The sequence below is a fragment of the Leucoraja erinacea genome, chromosome 23, assembly GCF_028641065.1.
Source record: "Leucoraja erinacea ecotype New England chromosome 23, Leri_hhj_1, whole genome shotgun sequence".
Lineage (NCBI taxonomy): Eukaryota > Metazoa > Chordata > Chondrichthyes > Rajiformes > Rajidae > Leucoraja > Leucoraja erinaceus.
The window spans coordinates 18,800,505-18,820,649 of NC_073399.1; the positions used below are offsets into that span (position 1 = coordinate 18,800,505).

At 41.3% G+C, this 20,145-nt stretch overlaps 2 protein-coding genes across 5 annotated transcripts in view; one reads left to right on the plus strand and one right to left on the minus strand.

Moving 5' to 3' along the window:
- Nucleotides 1-20,145, plus strand: part of sap30bp (SAP30 binding protein) — a 97,765-nt gene that overhangs the window by 31,657 nt on the left and 45,963 nt on the right. The gene's annotated exons all lie outside the window — the stretch shown is intronic.
- Nucleotides 1-20,145, minus strand: part of LOC129708329 (tropomyosin-like) — a 39,074-nt gene that overhangs the window by 12,935 nt on the left and 5,994 nt on the right. The window contains exons 1-9 of one of the 4 annotated variants that reach the window (XM_055654007.1): nucleotides 16,759-17,570; nucleotides 13,342-13,407; nucleotides 11,059-11,205; nucleotides 9,412-9,525; nucleotides 8,425-8,563; nucleotides 6,032-6,147; nucleotides 5,342-5,444; nucleotides 4,732-4,784; nucleotides 2,244-2,388 (exon numbers count right to left, since the gene is read on the minus strand). In XM_055654007.1, coding sequence (XP_055509982.1) covers nucleotides 2,244-2,388; nucleotides 4,732-4,784; nucleotides 5,342-5,444; nucleotides 6,032-6,147; nucleotides 8,425-8,563; nucleotides 9,412-9,525; nucleotides 11,059-11,205; nucleotides 13,342-13,389 — 865 coding nt within the window. In that variant the 5' untranslated portion in view covers nucleotides 13,390-13,407; nucleotides 16,759-17,570. Of the gene's footprint in view, nucleotides 1-2,243; nucleotides 2,389-4,731; nucleotides 4,785-5,341; nucleotides 5,445-6,031; nucleotides 6,148-8,424; nucleotides 8,564-9,411; nucleotides 9,526-11,058; nucleotides 11,206-13,341; nucleotides 13,408-16,758; nucleotides 17,571-20,145 lie in introns of those variants that run through there. The other 3 variants (XM_055654005.1, XM_055654004.1, XM_055654006.1) reach the window with 3 other exon arrangements.

Consider the following 20,145-nt stretch of genomic DNA (forward strand, 5'->3'; position numbering starts at 1 on the left):
TCAGCGATAGATTTGGAGAAAATGGAGAGAAAATTCACAAGGATGTTGCCTGGATTGGAGAACTTTAGTTATGGGGAGAAACTGGATGGATGGGGCTCTTTTTCCCTGGAGTGAGAAAGTTAAGGAGTGACTGATAGAAGTATGTAAGATTATGTGAGGCAGGGTAGAGAGCCAAAATCTTTTTTCCATGGTAGAGTTACAAAACAAGAGAACATAAGTTTAAGGTAAGAAGAGGGAGTTGTAAAGGCGATCTGAGGGAAAGTTTATTTCTCTCCCCCGAGAGGGCTTTGTGTCTGGAACTTGCTGCCAAAGGAGGCAGAATCAAATGCAATTACAACATTTTTAAAGTAATTTTAGACAAACACGTAATAGAAAAGCATAGAAGGAGACAGATATAATGCAGGCAAATGAGATAAGTGTAGATGGGAAACAAAAATCAGCATGGACCTGGTGAGATGAAAGGCCCATTCCTGTGCTGCACAACTCACATTCTAATTACATCATCATACCAGGCAAAATATTTTGAACCATCTGTTGTCATCATAAACTAATTACGGAAACAATTCAGCATTGCTGTAAGTAATTATAAGAGCCATGAGAGGCTTAAGGGTGTAAAAGAACCAAGGACTAAAGCGACTCACAAATAAAAGAAAGCTTGTCGCAGTTAACAAGCAACATTTGTTCTGAACAAATGGATGGAACAAGGGGAGAAAATTCAGCCCAAACAAATTTTCAGGGTACAGAATTCCAGAGATTCACCACCCTTCGCAATGGGGAATTCGTACATATTTCAGTGTCTCTTTATCTTGTATCTAGGGTCCCAACCCAAAACATCCCCTATTCCTTTTCTCCAGAGATGCTGATCTGACCCGCTGAGTTCCTCCAGTATTTTGTGTCTATCCACATGTTCAAGACTCAGGCACAAATGGGAACATGTCAACATCTTCACAGTCAGGCTCCATTGAGATGTTTAGCATTTTGAATAATATCACCCCTAATTCCTCCAAACACCAAAGAACACATTCAACTCCCTTGCTGCTTACGATCGGACAACACTCTCGTTGGTCGAATTCGCCTCGCATTGTGCGATATGTTTAATCAGCATTTACATATTTTAATTAGAACTAAATAAGTATCAGATCAAAATTAAGATGTCCAATGAAATACAGAAATATTTTAATTAAAATTATTTTAAAGTGGATTGTATTATGAAATATTTATGCAAGAAATCATCCAAATCTTTAATTTAGGGGCCATCAGATTATGGATAGCAGATGTAACCAGTTTGCAAATCCAGGAAATTTCATCCATTCAAGTAGATTTCTCTGGATTGTTGTGGACAAGGCTGCAAAGCACCATAGTTTGTATCAGTATTCAAAACCCTGGGACAACTTCATGATTTCCAAAGTCGTCCAAAATCCAAAGTTCCCACGTTCATAATAATAATAACTAAAAACATTTAAACATTACAACAACCTCAAGATCTGAGGGATTCATATCAGCACAACTATCTTCATAAATATTCTGTCTCTACAATTAATCTACCTTGGGGAAACCACTCGCAAGAAATGTCACTGGCTTATAGACACAAACAGGCAAGACACACAGCAATCATTAGCTTGTCAATGGCAAGATAATTTTTTACTTCAACGAGAGACACGAATACTTGGGCGTAAAAATAAACCGAATATCAGTTCTGGGGAGGGTGGGATGTAAACTATATGCTAATGCATTTGCCAACTAACTTATTAGCAAATATTAAAAGTGAAATGATTGTGGCAAAATAATTTTCCCGTCTGTTTTGTGATTTGGAGTTTTGTGATTTGCAAAGGATATTCAAAATGAAATTTGACTCAACATACAAAGCACCAAATAACGTTTCAAGACAGTAATTTATGGCCTCATGCAAAGAAGGCCAAACATTCACTATTGTGCAATGGTAAAGGTTGCATAGGAAGGTGGGAATGATCAATGGCAAATCATATTCCACAGTAATTGCGCATCGACACTTCTGAGCAGGGTATGTTCTGTGAATAACAATTAAGTCACAGCACAATTTAGCTAGTGAAGTGCCTTTGTCTCGACTGAAATATGGACAACAAACAGATCCCTAAATAGAGGTGCACTCGACTTTCAAGTCATCAAGATCAAATCAAGTCATTCACTTCTTAAATATTTAAAATTAAAACAAAGTAAACTGTATGATTCGTTCCAAGTGAGAACCAGAGAACACCACAACTTACCTTCTCTTTTTTCCTCAACTTGATTCACCCTTAAATACATGGCAATCCACTCATTGTTGTCATGGCTCAGTGTTGACTTAGAAACCGTTTCTCGCCACTTCACCAGTTCCTCTTCAGATTCAGATTCAGATTCAGATTCACTTGTCTACAGACACATAGAAACGTAGAAACATAGAAATTAGGTGCAGGAGTAGGCCATTCGGCCCTTCGAGCCTGCACAGCCATTCAATATGATCATGGCTGATCATCCAACTCAGTACCCCGTACCTGCCTTCTCTCCATACCCTCTGATCCCCTTGGCCACAAGGGCCACATCTAACTCCCTCTTAAATATAGCCAATGAACTGGCCTCAACTACCCTCTGTGGCAGAGAGTTCAGAGATTCACCACTGTGTGAAAAAAAGTTCTCCTCATCTCGGTTCTAAAGGATTTCCCCCTTATCCTTAAGCTGTGACACATTACACACAAAGCAACATCATCCACTCATCTAACTGGCCAATTAAATGCTTGATGCCATAAGAAACAGAAGTGCTTCGGCATGATACAAGAGTAATGATTCTCTATGTTTGCCTCCCGGGACATATTTGATTAACAAAATAGCAAGCTGATTTGAAGTTTAGAGTTATTCAGCAAGACAACCAGAGGTGTGATAAGCATTAAAAACGTAACTTCATGGTGAAAAATATAGTTTTAAAATTGTCTTTAAGATAAATGGACCTATGGGCACTGAAGCACAGACTTGTTCCTTTTAATGTACACCTTCAAGACATATTGTTACGTCATTAGAATTGCAAGTTGTAGAATTGGATAATTGGAAACCTTTATCACGTTAAAAAAATCAGCCCTTGAGCCTTATTCATTCTATCACGTGATCATGGCTGATTTGATCTTTGATCTAAACATTTACCTAATCCCCATAACCCTCAATTTTCCCGCAGTGTAAAATTCTAGCTGGCTAACCCTTGAATATACTGAATGGTTCTCCACCCACAGCTCCGGTAGGTAAAGAACTCAAAAGATTCTCAACCCTTAGAGGAGAAATGTCAAGTACTTTGGATCCATCTTCACTGAGGAGGATACAAACAATCTTCCTGATGTACTAGTGGCCAGAGGATCTGTGGTGACGGAGGAACTGAAGGAAATCCACATTAGGCAGGAAATGGTGTTGGGTAGATCCCCAGGGCCTGATGGTCTGCATCCCAGGGTACTTAAGAAAGTGGCTCTAGAAATCAGGACGCATGGTGATAATTTTCCAATGTTTTATAGATTCAAGATCAGTTCCTGTGGATTGGAGGGTAGCTAATGTTATCCCACTTTTTGAGAAAGGCGGGAGAGACAAAACAGGGAATTATACACCAGTTAGCCTGACATCGGTGGTGGGGAAGATGCTGGAGCCAATTATAAAAGATGAAATAGCGACACGTTTGGATAGCAGTAACAGGATCGGCCCAAGTTAGCATGGATTTACGAAGGGTTTCATGCTTGACTAATCTGTAATTTTTTGAGGCTGTAACTAGGAAAATGGACAAGGGAGAGCCAGTGGATGTAGTGTACCTGGACTTTCAGAAAGCATTTCTAATAGGTCCCACATGGGGGATTAGTGGGCAAAATTAGGGCACATGGTATTAGGGCTAGAGTGCTGACATGGATAGAAAATTGGTTGGCAGACAGGTAACAAAGAGTAGGGATTACCGAATGGCCCACTCCTGCACCTATTGCCTATTGTCTATTGCAGCTTTGAAGCCAATCCTTATCCTGAGGCTATGCCCTTTAGGTCTAGACTAAAGGACGTTATTTTTGGAAGGAGATAAGGGAAAATTTCTTTACCCAGAGGGTGGTGAATCTGTGGAATTCTTTGCCACAGATGGCGGTGGAGGCCAAGTTAGTGGATATTTTTAAGGCATAGATAGATTCTTGATTAGTACAGGCGTCTGAGATTATGAGGGGAAGGTAGGAAAATGGGGTTAGGAGGGAGTAATTGATCAGCCATGATTGAAAGGTGGGGTAGACTTGATGGGCCGAATGACCTAATTCTACTATTCCTTATGACCGTATAATATTAATAGGTAAAATTCCCCAACCATATTAAAAAGTCAGGAAATACTCTGTTGGGTCCCCAACCACACCAGCTAATTCAGTAGACTTTCTCCATGTCCAAGGTGTGTGGTAATGCATACAGAAACCATCTGGTGTGGAAGCAATTAGCACCCCTCAGATGCAAGCATCAAGCCAAACAGTAAGGATGATGATAGAAAAAGAGCAAAACAAAAATTTACTTAAATTACCCATTTAAAAAAAAAAATCTGAATAAGCAACATAAAATTATTTGTAAAATGCAATGCAATATTAATTAGCAGGGTACTTGAGACTCTTGAATCTGTGCAGAATGCGCACACTTGGAATTAAGATTGTACGTGGGGGAATTAAATGCATCACAAATTCTCTCAACTTGGGAAGTTGCTCCCTTGGTAACTTGTTCTAAACCTACTTGCGAGAACTGGGATTCATCTTCATCTTCTTCTACTATTGTTTGAAGCTTCTCTGTAAGAAAACACGTATCACCATTTCAATAAAGAGAACGAATTGTCATTGTCAGTGTACAGTACAGAGACAACGAAATGCATTCTTTCTCTACACAGATGCTGCCTGTCCCGCTGACTTATTCCATGTTTATGTGTCTATTTTCGGTTTAAACCAGCAACTGCAGTTCCTTCTTACACAAGAGAATGAAGGATCTCTAACCAAATAACCCTTCCATTCTCTCTCTCCCCGTCTCTCCCCCACCCTAGTCCTCTTGCTAATTTCACCATTTATATTCCTTCATTATCACCTCATCCCCAGCCAACAATGGACCATTGTCAGCTCCACCCTCCCCGAGTCATCGATGCAGGCTCTGCTTTGTTCTGTACCTCCCCATACCTCTAATTTCCCCTCCCTGACTCTCAGTCTGATGAAGGGTCTTGATCCAAAACATCACCTATTCTTTTCTTCAGAGATTGCTGCCTGACCTGCTGACTCGAGCATTTTGTATCTCTCTTCGGTGTAAACCAGCATCCCCAGTTCCTTCTTACCCAATTAAAGTCATACTATACACACACCATTTTGTCCCTTGACGTAGTGTGGCCAGTTCACATTTAGGTGTAACTGGTTGTCCTCCTCTTCATTGTCAATCTCCACATCTTTGTGCTCCAGCAGCAGCTTCTGAGCAGAAACAAGCCGGGTAGAAATAAGTTTAGTGTCAATTAAAGCCAAGGGATATCTAGTGGTCTGTGAAATAGCCACCATTCAAATTCTAGATTAAATATTTTGCTTTATGACTCTGCAGGCAAGTAAGACTAGTGTAGATGGGGCAAGTTGGGCTGAAGGGCCTGTTTCTGAGCAGTATGACTCTCGAAATAATTTTAGCATGCATTATACTTTTAATGTGCCACTGCCGACAGCTCCATTCTACCTCAACTATTTTACGATTGAATTTTCCTGCAGGCTCACATCTATCCCATGTCACTTACTCTTCAGAAAGGGGTTCTACACGGAATGGAGTGAGCAGTGAAATGTAGGGAAGCACTCCTTCATACAGTTGAGCCCAGATTAAAAATATACAATGTACATAACTAACTATGTACATTTTTTTTTAAATTGTTTCCTATAATGCTTCAACAACTCACGGTATATCATACCATCAATTTTCCTTTTTTGAAAAGATGAAGTAATTTCATTCCAGGTAAATGGCAAACAGATCAATGTTCAGTTAATCGTCACCAGGTGCAAGGGAGTTATATTTAAAGTACCTGTACATTGTCCAGCTCCTCTTGGATCTGCTCGATTTTAGACTGGAACAAAGCTTCAATTGACAAGGAGCTGTCCTCCGATCTTTCCGCCTCTTGGTTCAGAAGCCTCACTTGTTCTTGAAGAAAGGGAAAGGAAAAACCACCCATAATGATCTGATATTTGTTGCAAAAAAAGCAATATCTCCACAGTTTGCAATTGTTTCCACTGCAGTTAATGGCAATCAGTGAAAATCATATGTTCTACTAATTACCGGGATTTCAAATCATCACATTATCTAAATGGTGGCCGATTGGGAAAGGGGGAGATGCAGCGAGACCTGGGTGTCATGGTACACCAGTCATTGAAGGTAGGCATGCAGGTGCAGCAGGCAGTAAAGAAAGCGAATGGTATGTTAGCTTTCATTGCAAAAGGATTTGAGTATAGGAGCAGGGAGGTTCTACTGCAGTTGTACAGGGTCTTGGTGAGACCACACCTGGAGTATTGCGTACAGTTTTGGTCTCCAAATCTGAGGAAGGACATTATTGCCATAGAGGGAGTGCAGAGACGGTTCACCAGACTGATTCCTGGGATGTCAGGACTGTCTTATGAAGAAAGACTGGATAGACTTGGTTTATACTCTCTAGAATTTAGAAGATTGAGAGGGGATCTTATAGAAACTTACAAAATTCTTAAGGGGTTGGACAGGCTAGATGCAGGAAGATTGTTCCCGATGTTGGGGAAGTCCAGGACAAGGGGTCACAGCTTAAGGATAAGGGGGAAATCCTTTAAAACCGAGATGAGAACTACTTTTTTCACACAGAGAGTGGTGAATATTTTCTCTGCACAGAGGTAGTTGAGGCCAGTTCATTGAATCTTTAAGAGGGAGTTAGATGGGTATGGCTAGGGAAGGAGAGAAGGCAGGTACGGGATACTGAGTTGGATGATCAGCCATGATCATATTGAATGGCGGTGCAGGCTCGAAGGGCCGAATGGCCTACTCCTGCACCTAATTTCTATGTTTCTATCAAATATCCTTGAAATGCGACAATTCATTAAGCTTGAAGATTGCTCAGGCAAAATGGTAATTCCATTTACATATTTATCCAATGATAAATTCCTTCACTATCACTAGTGAGAAAAGATTAGAAGCTTGAATAAAGCTCCACAGAAAATGTGTCTCCTCAACATTTTGGAAATTAAGGTATAAAGTTACTTAATCCCAAAACAAACAAAATGATCATTCTCCACTGGCTCCATTAAAACCCTTATTTAGTTTAAATTACTCCAAATGAATATCCTCTTCTGCTGCTGAATATAGTCTCTCTACCTTGTCCCTGGTTTCACCCTCTCTTCCGTAAACTGACATGCAAACACAGCTCAAGTCTCACAGAGATAAGACATTCATGGAGTTAATGAAGTGTCATGGTTGCTCTGTGGTCTTCTCATTAAAAGCTATTTGAAATTAAAATACTTTGATGTACCATTTCCGGCAAGGGCATTGTGAATGGTAAAATGTCTTCAAATGATTTTGTTTAGAGATACAGCGTGGAAACAGGCCCTTCGACCCACTGTGTCTGTGGCAACCAATGATCCTCGCACACTAACACTATCCTACACACACTAGGGATAATTTACCATTAACCCAAGTCAATTAACCTACAAACCTGTACGTCTTTGGAGTGTGAGGGTACCGAAGCACCTGGATGAAAACCCACATGGAGAACATACAAACTCCGTACAGACAAGCACCACAGTCAGGATCAAACCCAGGTCTCTGGCGCTGAAAGGCAGCAACTCCACCGCTGCGCCACCAGGCCGCCCTTCACGATGTCATGTTTTAACTATCAGCATCCTCTCAAAATTAAAATTCAGTGATAGCTGAATACCTGAATGAAAAAAACTTCGATTACACGCTACTTTTCCTGATCACTGAATGTACCAACCCATTTACCAACCAATGAAGTATATTTTTAAGTGTGATCAGTGATAAAATATGGGAATTACAGCAACCAATTTGCATACACAAAATCTCACGAGGTTACAGGGACGAGATAATTACATGGCAAAACAAAAATGAAGTTATAAAATCCAATCCATTCCTCTAATGCTAGAATATTTTAGGGCAAACCTACTCCCTACCACGAGACGACAGATGTACAAATCTGCGGTAGGACCATTTATGGCCAAAAATATTAACAGGTCAACTTTGAGTAATTACCTTCCAGTTCGTTAATCTTCCATTCAGTGAAATTTTTTAAAGAACCAGTTGCCTGTTCTGCAAGGGGTGCACAGAACTTGGCGTGAGGTCCTAAACGTTGGAGATCTTTGTGAAGTTGTAAACAGCACTGATCTTTCTGTGATGTTTCTTGTGCATGTTTCTCCCTGATTTTACGGAACTGAGTGCTGTGTTTACCTTTGAGATTTGCTAAATCGGCCTTGTGACCTTCTTTCAAATCTCGGACCGTGATAAGGCTGGCGTAGTGTTCAGCCAGAAGCTGGTTGTCGAGATTTTCGTTCAGGTCCTCTAGCTTCCTCAAATCTTCCACCAACTCCTAAAAAAATTAAAAAGTAGCCAAATTAAACTAAAAAGACTTTCGGGAGCCTGTTCCACTTAGGCGATTTGTCAGGCATCTGTCAAGTTGCCGGCAGTCACCTGAAAAACTGGCAACTGAAACGGCGACTGTCAGAGTGGAACACACACACACACACACATCGCTTCCTTCACCAGCCCATTATGCAGGCGGGAGACAGGGCAAACGGGGGAAGCACTGTCTGAGTGAAATTCACATGATGCAAAGCCAAGGTGATAGACTCACACTGCGATGAACAGGAAGGTTGGCGCTGTAATTAAGAAGGCTAAAGCACAGATTCACCATCCTCTGACTAAAGAATCTCCCCCTCATCTCCTTCCCAAAGGAACATCCTTTAATTCTGAGGCTATGACATCTAGTCCTAGACTCTCCCACTAGTGGATGGGAAAATGAAGAACGATATAGTCAATAGTGACACTGTTGCATTATAATCAAGAGTTCATGTGTTGTTGGCATCTTAAATATCAGATCTCTTCTGATCTTGGTCACGGCTGAAAAAAATTGGTGGCACAGATCAGCAATGCCAACAACCTGTCATAACCAGAATGACAATGCTGCAAGGCTCCACATAAACTGTGATTCTGCACTATAACAGATCATAAAAGGGTTAATGAACTGATTAAGAAAAAACGAATGGGGAGATTCATACAAAAGAAAATCTTCTAATTTTTTCATATTTACAGATATATTTCCAAGAGGCTCCCTGCTATTTTTATTTCACTGCCAGTTACAACAGAATCCCTTAGCTGGTTGCAGAGATCTTTCCCTGTAATAGAGATTCACACAGCAGCAAACAATGATTTCCTTACCGCTAGCTCCCGATTCTTCTCATTGAGCTTTCGCTCCAGTACTTCCACTTGCTGCGTTGTTTCCAGCTGTGCCTCATCCTGTTCACGAAGTTTCTCCTTCAATTCTTCCAGCACCTAAGGAAGTTAACAAGAGATTAATACCTCTAAACAGTGATAAAAACTGGGCAACATAGAATGGAAATCACACATGCAACATTTGTAATTCAAGTGCACCAATAGTTAGGTCTTCAATTCCGCCTTGGTATTAAGACATTAAAATTAAAATTATCATTAATGAAATCACGGGATGAAATCATTCATTTGCATTCAATGGTTTTAATGGTCCTTTATTGTCAGGTGTACTGAGGTACAGTGAAATTTGATTTACCACAGTCATACCAAAAAAGCAACAAGATACAAAACTACATAAAGATTAAATATAAACAGCCACCACAGCGCCGTGTGAGAATCCCTAGGGCACACAGGATAAGCGGAGACCCACAGCCATCAGTTCAATGTCCGTGCCACACACGCGCTCCTTCACCGACCGCTGTACTCTCTCTGCAGTCCCTGTCCGCCCAAAGTCAGAAAGCCGTCCACACTCGCACCAGACTCCAGGATCATTGCACTCACGGCAATCCCCCCGACTCCCCACCAGGGCAGGCAGCTCGTCCATCGTGTTTTTCGGCGACACATATTCCCCACTGTGTTGGAAGGCAAATAACTTTTACCATCTTCCTCCTTTTCTCCCACAGTCGGGGCAATCGAAACACCCACAGTCGGGGCGATCGAAGCTCCCGCAGTCGGCGATCAAAGCTCCTGCAGCTGGAGCTCCCGACGTTGATCCCTAACAAAGCTACCTCCAGCTCCACTGGCACTGAAAGTCTGCAAGGCAGCAACTCTACCGCTGTGCCAGCGTGCCACCCAACACAGTGTCTCCTCACACCCAACCTCACAACATTTGTCAGAAACTTGTATTCTTTAATAGTTTACTCGATACATGTGACAATTAACTAAACTAAATCCCATCTGCATCTTCTCCTGTACAATTTCATCTTTGCTATTATATACTAACAGGAAGCACTCCTCGACAATTTGACCAATTTTCTGGCACCATTCCTTTGGCAAGGGAAGACTGAAAACATTTAGTCAGAACCTCAGCTGTTCCCACCCTTGCTTCTTTTAACCGACTGGGAAACATTTCTGCCGGACCTGCTGATCTGTCCACCTTCGGAGATGCCAACTTCACTAAATTAATGCAGTAATCCAGACATGGCTGCAATTACACTGCAAATTTAGCAAACCTCACAGCCTGTATTTGGAATCAAGCCCCAAAATTATTCAGTGGCAAAACAAACTCTCGCAATGGTCAAGATCCGAAGAATCATTACTGGATTTAAACAGAAAACAATGACTTCCTCCGAGTGTCTAAAATTTGTTTGCAGCCAACATTGCTTATAAGGGAAACGGTTTAACAATAGTCTTTGCTTTAGAAAATAAGAGGCATTGTTAATTGTTATTGTTCAAAAGAAAACTTGCAATATTTTGGACTGAATTTTCAGGCTTTAAAGTGAAATCCAACTGCAGAAATGCAAACACAAAGTACACAGATCACTGTAATAGCTCACTCAGTGATGGTAACAAATATTCAACTGGAATTGATGTTACCTTAAGCTGTTCATCTCTCACGTGTAGCTGGGTCTCTTTGTCCTGGATGTCATTTTGCAGCTGCACTACCAGTTGTTCATACTGAGCCACCTGCTCAGTTAAATCTGCCACCAAATACTTACCTTTAGAACTCTGGCAGCACAGTGCCTGCAGAATAATTGGTCAATATTAATAACTGCATCATTGTGAATCAGACTTCAGAGAAAACAGTAGTGAATTATTCAGTGACTTGAGAAGTGCATTAATGAGGAATGCATGGAAGCCAATGCATTTTTTTTATTGCAAGCCACTGCTGCAAAATTCAATCACTCTGGAGACCCTATGTAATTGGCCTCGTGTATTTTAACATGCTCAAAGGCTTTCCCACAATGAATTCTCATATTGAGGGGGGAAAAAATAGGATAGACAGACACAATGTGTTGGATTAACTCAGCAGGTCAGGTGGTATCGCTGGAATAAAAGGATGGTTGATGTTTCGGGTCAGGACCCATTTTTAAATTTGTCGTGGTCTTTTCTTGCTTCCAGATCCACCCCCTACAATCAGTCTAAAGAAGGGTCCCAACCTGAAACTTCACCCAAGCCACTTTGGCCCAACCAGCAATCCCTGTGCATTAACACTATCCTACACACAAGGGACACTTTACAATTATACCTAACCAATTAACCTACAAACCAGTGCGTATTTGGAGTGTGGGCGGACACCCGAGATGCAGGAGAAAATCTACGCAGGTCACGGGGAGAAGGTACAAACTCTGTACAGACAAGCACCTGTGTCAGGATTGAACCCGGTTCCCTGGCACTGTAAGGCAGCAACTCTACCGTTGCACCACCATTACTCTAGCAGTGTGTCCATTTTTGATATAAACCAGCATCTGCATTTCTTTGTATCTGGGATGCAAGTCTGATTTGCTAGTAATACTGGGAAAAGGGGAAGTGTCCTGGAGAGCTGCAGACGCGAGGTGGGAGTGACCCTAGGAGCCGCGCGGGCCCAATCCACCCACCGAACAACGGCGACACCGACCGGAACGTGCACCGGTTGGCTAGACTCACCTCACAGGCCTCCCAGGGTATCGAGGTGAAGCCGGATGGCGAGGTCTGCCTGGGCTGAGGGAGCCTCAGCAGCGGCAGTGATGGAAGCCTCAGCAGCAACGGGAGCTTTGACGGTGGCGGGAGCCTCAGCGGCAACCTGATCCTCAACGACAGTGGGGCCTCACGATGGACCCGCAATCAGCGTTCAATGATAGTGGGGGGGGGAGGGGGGTAGGGGAAGACAATGGGGACCAGGCGTCCCCCCACTGCCGTGAAGAACAATGGGGATCCGGCGATGGGGGACTGCCATGTGGGATGGTGGTAGAACAATGTGGGTCCCGGTGTGGGGGAAATACTCTACTTTTATAATTCTCTACCCAGGGGATAAGCCTGCGTTTGTTTGTTTGTTCGTTCCGTTTAAGGCGTTGTGCACACGGCAGCCAGCCAACATTCGCATTTCTTTTTCTTTTTATTTTCACTTTTAATTTCAAGTTTTCGTGCACCTTGTGTGTTGTGACTGTTGGCAAACCAATTTCCCTCCGGGGATGAAGAACGTTTTATTGTATCGTATCGTAAGTGAAAACCAAGGATCAAATCAGGCCTCTTGTGAGGGCCAATAGCTCTCTGATGACTGTGGGTGAGTAGTGATACGTTGGAGCAGATGAGTTTAGAATTGGTGGTCAATGCTGCCCACAAGGTAAGGTGTTATGATGAGCAGCTGACTCCTAGTACCAAGAGCTTGGGTCCTGTTCAGCCCAATCCCCTTTATATTGGAACAAACAGGATGCCCATCTTTTCCAGGGTTGCTTTTACATTAGTGGCCCACCATTGCTCATCACTGCACAGGACAGGAAGAAAATCATGAATGTCATAAACGTCCCACGGTTACTTAGAGGAGGATGTATTCTTTCAAGTAGTGAACCAGTCACATTACACAAATCAACATTTCTCTGCCTCAATATGCACAACCCATCTAATAAAAATGAGTCATGCCAATAACAAATAATAAAACATGAGAAATTCAATTTTAAACGGCTAACACTTATCAGAGGCAAAATATAACAGACAAATTAAGTGAAGCAAAGGAAAAGCATTTTCATGAAATATTTTTGCAATTGAAATCATAAGCAAGTGATTGTAGTCCACACATTATTTTATACAAGGAAAAACTAAATTCCAAAATATACCATGAATACAAATACAAATTTTGTAAATGCCATTAATGCAACAACAGGAAATTACAAATACACTTACCCCCTCCGATGCACGAGGCTTTTCATTTCCACAAATGCACCTCCACATGCTCTTATTTTAATGTGGCTGCAAAATAACCAAAATAATAATTAAATAGAATTGGTACAGAGCAGAGATTAGTTTAACCGGGCATCGTCCGTGGCACGGACATAGTGGGCCAAAGGGCCTGTTCCTGTGCTGTACTGTTCTATGGTCTATGCTCTTGAGTTTACGTTTAGTTTGTTGTCACGTGTACCGAGGTACAGTGTAAAGCTTGTGTTGAATGCTGACCAGTCAGCTGAAGGGCAATACACGTTTGCAATCGACCCATTTACAGCGCAAGGTAAACCCAGCAAAGTCTGATCAAGGATAGTCCAAGGGTCATCAAAGAGGTAGATAATAGTTCAGTACTAATGATGCGAATGATGAGATTAGCAGATGGCAGAGGGGTCCAATTGAAGAAAGTGACACACAATGCAAAGCAGATCAGTGGCAGATAATAAAGAGACATTAAAGTGAATGGAGAGGAGGAATTTCTTTAATCAGAGGGTGGTGAATCTGTCTAATTCATTGCCACTGAAGGATGTGGAGGTCAAGTCAATGGATATTTTATGGCGGAGATTGATAGATTCTTGATTAGTGCGGGTGTCAGACGTTATGGGGGAGAAGGCAACAAGTATGAAGGCAGCTGGGCTCTAAAATTCAGGTAGTTCCAATGTGTTAAATGATCATACATCTAAATTCCTTACAACCAATAAGCAGAGCAGGATTAAGGGCTCAAAGATGCCCCAATAATGCTCAATATTGGGGAGTTGCTATAATGAACAAATTAGGATCCAATTGCAAACGTGCCTTACAGCACCTCCTATCAGCTGTTATTTAATTCTACAAGTATGGCCAAAGTTCTATATAGATTTCCTTTGTGATATTGGACTTATCTGTATTTCATCCCATTTCCATTTCCATGTGCAAGGACACAAACAAATTGCTTTTTCCATGAGCACTTTCCATTTTTCAGCATTCCAATAATTTTGAATTATTGTCACTGCTAGGATACAGGAAAACAAACCAGCTGATTTGGACATGGCAAAGTTCCCCCAATAACCAGATAAAATATTCTGGTGAAGTTGGTTCGTGTTTAAGTATTAGGCATCAAAAATCCCCGTTATTATCAAATAGTGCCACTGAACGTAAAACGACAGATTAGGCCTCTAGTTCATCCAGAATTGGCACATGGGACCAGTGTAGCACTTCCTTATCACTGGATTGGCAATTCTCGCAGGTTATGTGACTATAGACTGACTCAAAAGCAAATCCTGCTCTATTCTCAAAGTAACTAAAACTCAAAACAAAGAAAACAATAGAATTTTCACTCATAAAATGAGCAGCACAATGGCGCAGCCGGAAGAGCTACTACCTCACAGCACCAGAGACCTAGGTTCGATACGGACATCGGGTACTGTGGAGTTTGAGTGACTGTGTGGGTTTCCTCCGGGTGTTCCAGTTTCCTCCCACATCCCAAACACATGCAGCTTTTTAGGTTACCGTAAATGGCCTCCATAAATTGCCACTAATGTGTAGGGAGTGTTTGAAAAAGGGGAAAAACATAGTGTAGCGACACCCGGTGGTGGCTCTGGGTAATAGAACCCGCGTGATTGACGGGAGGGAGGAGTCACTGAGCGCGGGTGTTCTATTGGCAGTGTTTTTGCTGTAACTGTCAGTAACTGTCAGTCTAGCGCCCACACTTGTGGAAGCCACATTGTAAATTTGGTTCCACTCTCGTTGGCTCGTTGTTTCGTTAAAATAAAACAATTCAAGCCAACTTACCGTCTCTGTCTCGTCAAAATAGCCTGTTTTGGGACACAAGACAATAAAACATGCTTGACAATAAAACACTCTTGAACCAGTATGAATGTCGAGACCAAATGGCGCCTGAGCAAGGCGCATTTGCGTGCTGTTCTGCATCTGCGTGTAGCAATGTTACAAATTTTTGAGATTTTAAAAATCAAGTCTGCAATTTATCCCATCAGATAAAGCATAAAAAGAAGTTTAATTTGACACCTAATTCACTTTCATATCTCAAGTATTTAAAAAGTTATGGCCATTTTCATACTCGGAAATTAGCATCTTGTTCCCTATTGATTTTCTATGGACATAACAAAAAAGCTGTGATCGTGGACAGTCAAAAGCACATAACATTCTTAAAAATTAAGTGAACTGAATGAAATTTTCAGTTATCATAGATTGAAGCATTCTGAGACAAATATAAAATAATCTTACTTGGATGACCTGAAATTAAAGCATTTAATTAGTTAGTTACCCAATTGTAGCTAATTTCAAACTTCAATTACTAGATCTAAACATCTATCCATTTCTTAATAAATGATTAACATTTTTAAATAGCTTAAGTGTCCAAATAATATTCACAAATAATTCACAATAAAACAGGATTTTTAAATCTCATTTACATTAATTTATAGGCCAAATGGAAGGAATTTAGTGTTCAATTGCTGTAAATTAAAGTCCATTTAAATCAGCTTTCTAGTGGGATCCTGTGAACGCGCTGGTTTAGAACGTTCACATTGCGCTAGATTTGTGCCCTCAAATGCCCAGAAAAATACTGCGGGATATAATGGGGCCCAAATTAGCTACTCGCAATAGTAAACTTTGTATAAAGGGATCTTAAGAAGCCCTTTTTAATGTAAAAATAAACAGCCTACTTTCTGTTGTCCACTGTATGAGATCCGGCGGCCGCGGGTTTAGAGGTTAATTTTTAAACTACTATAACAATTAGATAAAGCACTTAAAACTAATAATAGCTAAAGCGACGGAATCTTCCAGCGATTTTTCGTTAATAATTAACTAGGCTGAACATCCTCGATTTGAACAGCCTAGGGAAAATCGCGTTTTAAACCCGCCCCCCTCTAAACGGCGCCAAAACCGCGCACACGGGCTGGGACAGATTTTCAGCGATGCTTCAGGTACGCTTTGCAACATACCTACTGCGTGCAGACTGTAAGAGGTCTGCTGACATCCATTACAATCATTCCACTCTAAAATCTTTATTTACCCTTCACCTGTACACTGTGGATGGTTTGATTGCAATCATGTATAGGCCTTCCTTTACCTGCAGCATGCAATTTCAAGCTTTTCATATGACAATGAACAACTAAACTAAAATCGGTGATCGATGGTCACCATAGTTGTATCTCTAAACTATATTAAAATCGTTTCAAACCAAGAGCTTGTGAAATTCCTTAATTTCTTTGCTTATGTGATGGAAATCACTTGGAAAACATATGTAATTTTGTGCACACAAGTCTCCACTATAAAATGTCCTGAAACATTTGGCTTCCCACACTCATACAGATATACAGGAGTGAACATCTTATGTAAATCAGCACTACACAAGGTAAGTGGAAAAGAAAATTACAATACCTGTATCAATCCAAATGTCACAATAAATTAAACAAATTTGATGATCTTTCCCCAAGAGGACAATTTCCAGATTGAATTTAGCCTTCTGATGACACAAAGAAGGCTATTGTCTACTGCGAGGGGAATTGATTACAAAAGGCACGCAGTTTCTGCGGATAGTCGCAACACTTTCCCTGAAAGATCTTTTACAGGAAAGGTCTCAGAATATAAAGATGTTAAGAATACCAAGTTGTTCAGGTTAAGTTTGTTCAACTGATAGCTGAAATGGGATAAGCCGTGCTCTCTTCTCACTGTTACCACAGTAGACGCAGAAGTGTAAATGTCCCACACTCCCAGTTCAAAAAAAGCTACTGTCCCATCAGGTTCTTTAACTGACCTAATGCTACCACAGCAACGGAACATTACAGACCATCTCTTGGCAACAATGCATTGTTTAATTTTCTGAATTCCATTTTATAGACAATAGACAATGTCATATGACAATTACCTGAATGGTGCAGGAGCAGGTCATTTGGCCCTTTGAGCCTGCACCACCATTCACTGTGATCATAGTTGATCATCCACAATCAGTATCCCGTTCCTGCCTTCTCCCCATAGGATAGAATATAGATTATTGGAGGTGTTTCAGTTTGTTCCTGCATCCAAATAATTTATCACATCAAATTCCTTTAGTCCACTGGAAGTAGATCACCAAACTTCAGAGATTTCCTGCTTCTATTGCCATAATCTCCAAGCACTATGTCATTAATCCTAACATCGATTTCTTTCAATTCCTACCTTCCACACATATAGATTCAAAATCACAAACGCTCTTGAGCCAAATTCAGGCAAAGAAGTGTTTTTATTAATTTCATATTCTGCAGAATAGGTGCCTCTCCTCTGTTGTCCCCTAGAGGCACAACAAAGATGGAGATGCTTTCTATCTTTATACATTTCATTCACACAATGTAAGTGAAAAGGTACAATATTGAGTTCAATCCAATCAGAACACAATAAATTTTAAAAAATCCCAGCGAGAACGGCTCAAGAGGACGTATTTCCAGTCCTAAGGCTTCTGCACAAAGAAGGCTATTGTGTACTGCAGGGGAATTGATTTCAAACTCAGTTTCTTACTTAGTCTACCAAGTTCCCTCAAGAGGTCTTTTACGGAAAGGTCTCAGATTATAAAGATGTTTTAAATGAACCATTTTCGGGTCAGTTTGTTCAATAATTGAAATGCGTAGCTCTCAAGCACTCCACACAATACAGAATGAACGCAGAAGTGTGAATGTCCCCACACTCCAGTTCATTCAAAAAAGCTACTTCTTTAAACTGAAAACTAAATAAATACCACAGTAACGGAACATTTCATTCCAAATCTCTTGGCAACAATTGGTTGTATCATTTTATGGAATTTTATAGACAATAGACAATGCCATATGAATGGTACGTCGAATGGTGCAGGGCAGGTCATTTGGCCTTTGAGCTGCACCGCCATTCACTGTGATCATAAACGGCTCAAAGCAAACAATCAGTATCCCGTCCACCCTATAGGATAGAAATGTAGACAAGAGGGAGGTGTGTTTCAGTTTGTTCCTGCATCCAAATAAATCACATCAAATTCCTTTAGTCCACAGGAAGGAGATCCACAAACTTCAGAACTGTTTCCTGCTTCTATCGCCATAATCTCCAAGCACTATGTCATTAATCCTAACATCGATTTCTTTCAATTCCTACCTTCCACACATATAGAAACCTAATAGCCCTGTCCCACGGTGCGAGTTCATTCCAAGAGCTCTCCCGAGTTTAAAAAAAATCAAACTCATGGTAAGCACGGAGAATGAACGTAGCGGGTACGTCGGAGCTCGGGGACGTGTCTTAGCGCTAATGGCAGGTACTCGGGAAGACTCGCTAACGGCAGGAAAGCACGGGAAGACTCGTGAAGATTTTTCAACATGATGAAAAATGTCCACGAGAGCCCCGAGTACCGACGAGTGGCCAGTATCGTAAATCTCCGAGTTTGAATTATGACAAACTCGGGAGAACTCTTGGAATGAACTCGTACCGTGGGACAGGGCTTTAATTGTGCCCTCCATTGTAGAGATAGAACTGAACAGCGTTTAATTATTCTGCAATTTATTTGTTTCCAACCAGGGTTTCTAACCAAGAGACTTATTTTTGATTTCATTACATTTCATCAGAACTGGAAGCTATAAAACAAGCTTATATTTCTCACTTTTTCCCAGTTCTCATGAAAAGTTGTTGACCTGAGATGTGAACTATGTTCCTCTCGCCACAAATGAAAGTGAGTAGCTCCAACATTTTCTGCTTCTCTGCAGCCATCAGGCTATTAAACAATACAACCTCCAAATAAGATCCGAACTACATCGACTTCAGAGCAGCGGTTTTGTTTTTTTGCACTATTATTGTTTGTTGGCTAATTTTATGTTTGTGTACATATGCAAATGTATATATGTGTGTGTGTGTGTGTGTGTGTGTGTGTGTGCGCGTGTGTGTGTGAGAGAGAGAGAGAGAGAGAGAGAGAGAGAGAGAGAGAGAGAGAGAGAGAGAGAGAGAGAGAAAATTGGTTGTCAGACAGGAAACAAAGAGTAGGGATTAACAGGTCCCTGTCAGAATGGCAGGCAGTGACTAGTGGGGTACCGCAAGGCTCGGTGCTGGGACCGCAGCTATTTACAATATACATCAATGATTTAGGTGAAGGGATTCAAAGTAACATTAGCAAATGTGCAGATGACACAATGCTGGGTGGAAGTGTGAACTGTGAGGATACTATGAGAATGCAGGGTGGGTGAGTGGGCATATGCATGGCAGATGCATTTTAATGTGGTTAAATGTGAGGTTATCTACTTTGGTAGCAAAACAGGAAGGCAGATTATTATCTAAATGGTGTCAAGTTGTGAAAAGGGGAAGTACAACGACATCTGAGGGTCCTTGTTCGTCAATGAAAGTAAGCATGCAGGTACAGCAGGCAGTGAAGAAAGCAAAAGAAAGAGGTCCTTCTGCAGTTGTACAGAGCCCTAGTGTAACCACACCTGGAATACTGTGTACAGTTTTGGTCCCCTAATTTGAGGAAGGACATTCTTGCTATTGAGGGAGTGTAGCATAGATTTACAAGGTTAATTCCCGGGATGGAGGGACTGTCATATGCTAAGAGAATGGAGCGGCTGGGCTTGTACACTCTGTAGTTTAGAAGGATGAGTGGGGATCTTATTGAAACATATAAGATTATTAAAGGTTTGGACACGCTAGAGGCAGGAAACATGTTCCCGATGTTGGGGGAGTCCAGAACCAGAGCCCACAGTTTAAGAATAAGGGGCGAGCCATTTAGAATGCGGACGAGGAAACACTTCTTCACACAGAGAGTTGTGAGTCTGTGGAATTCTCTGC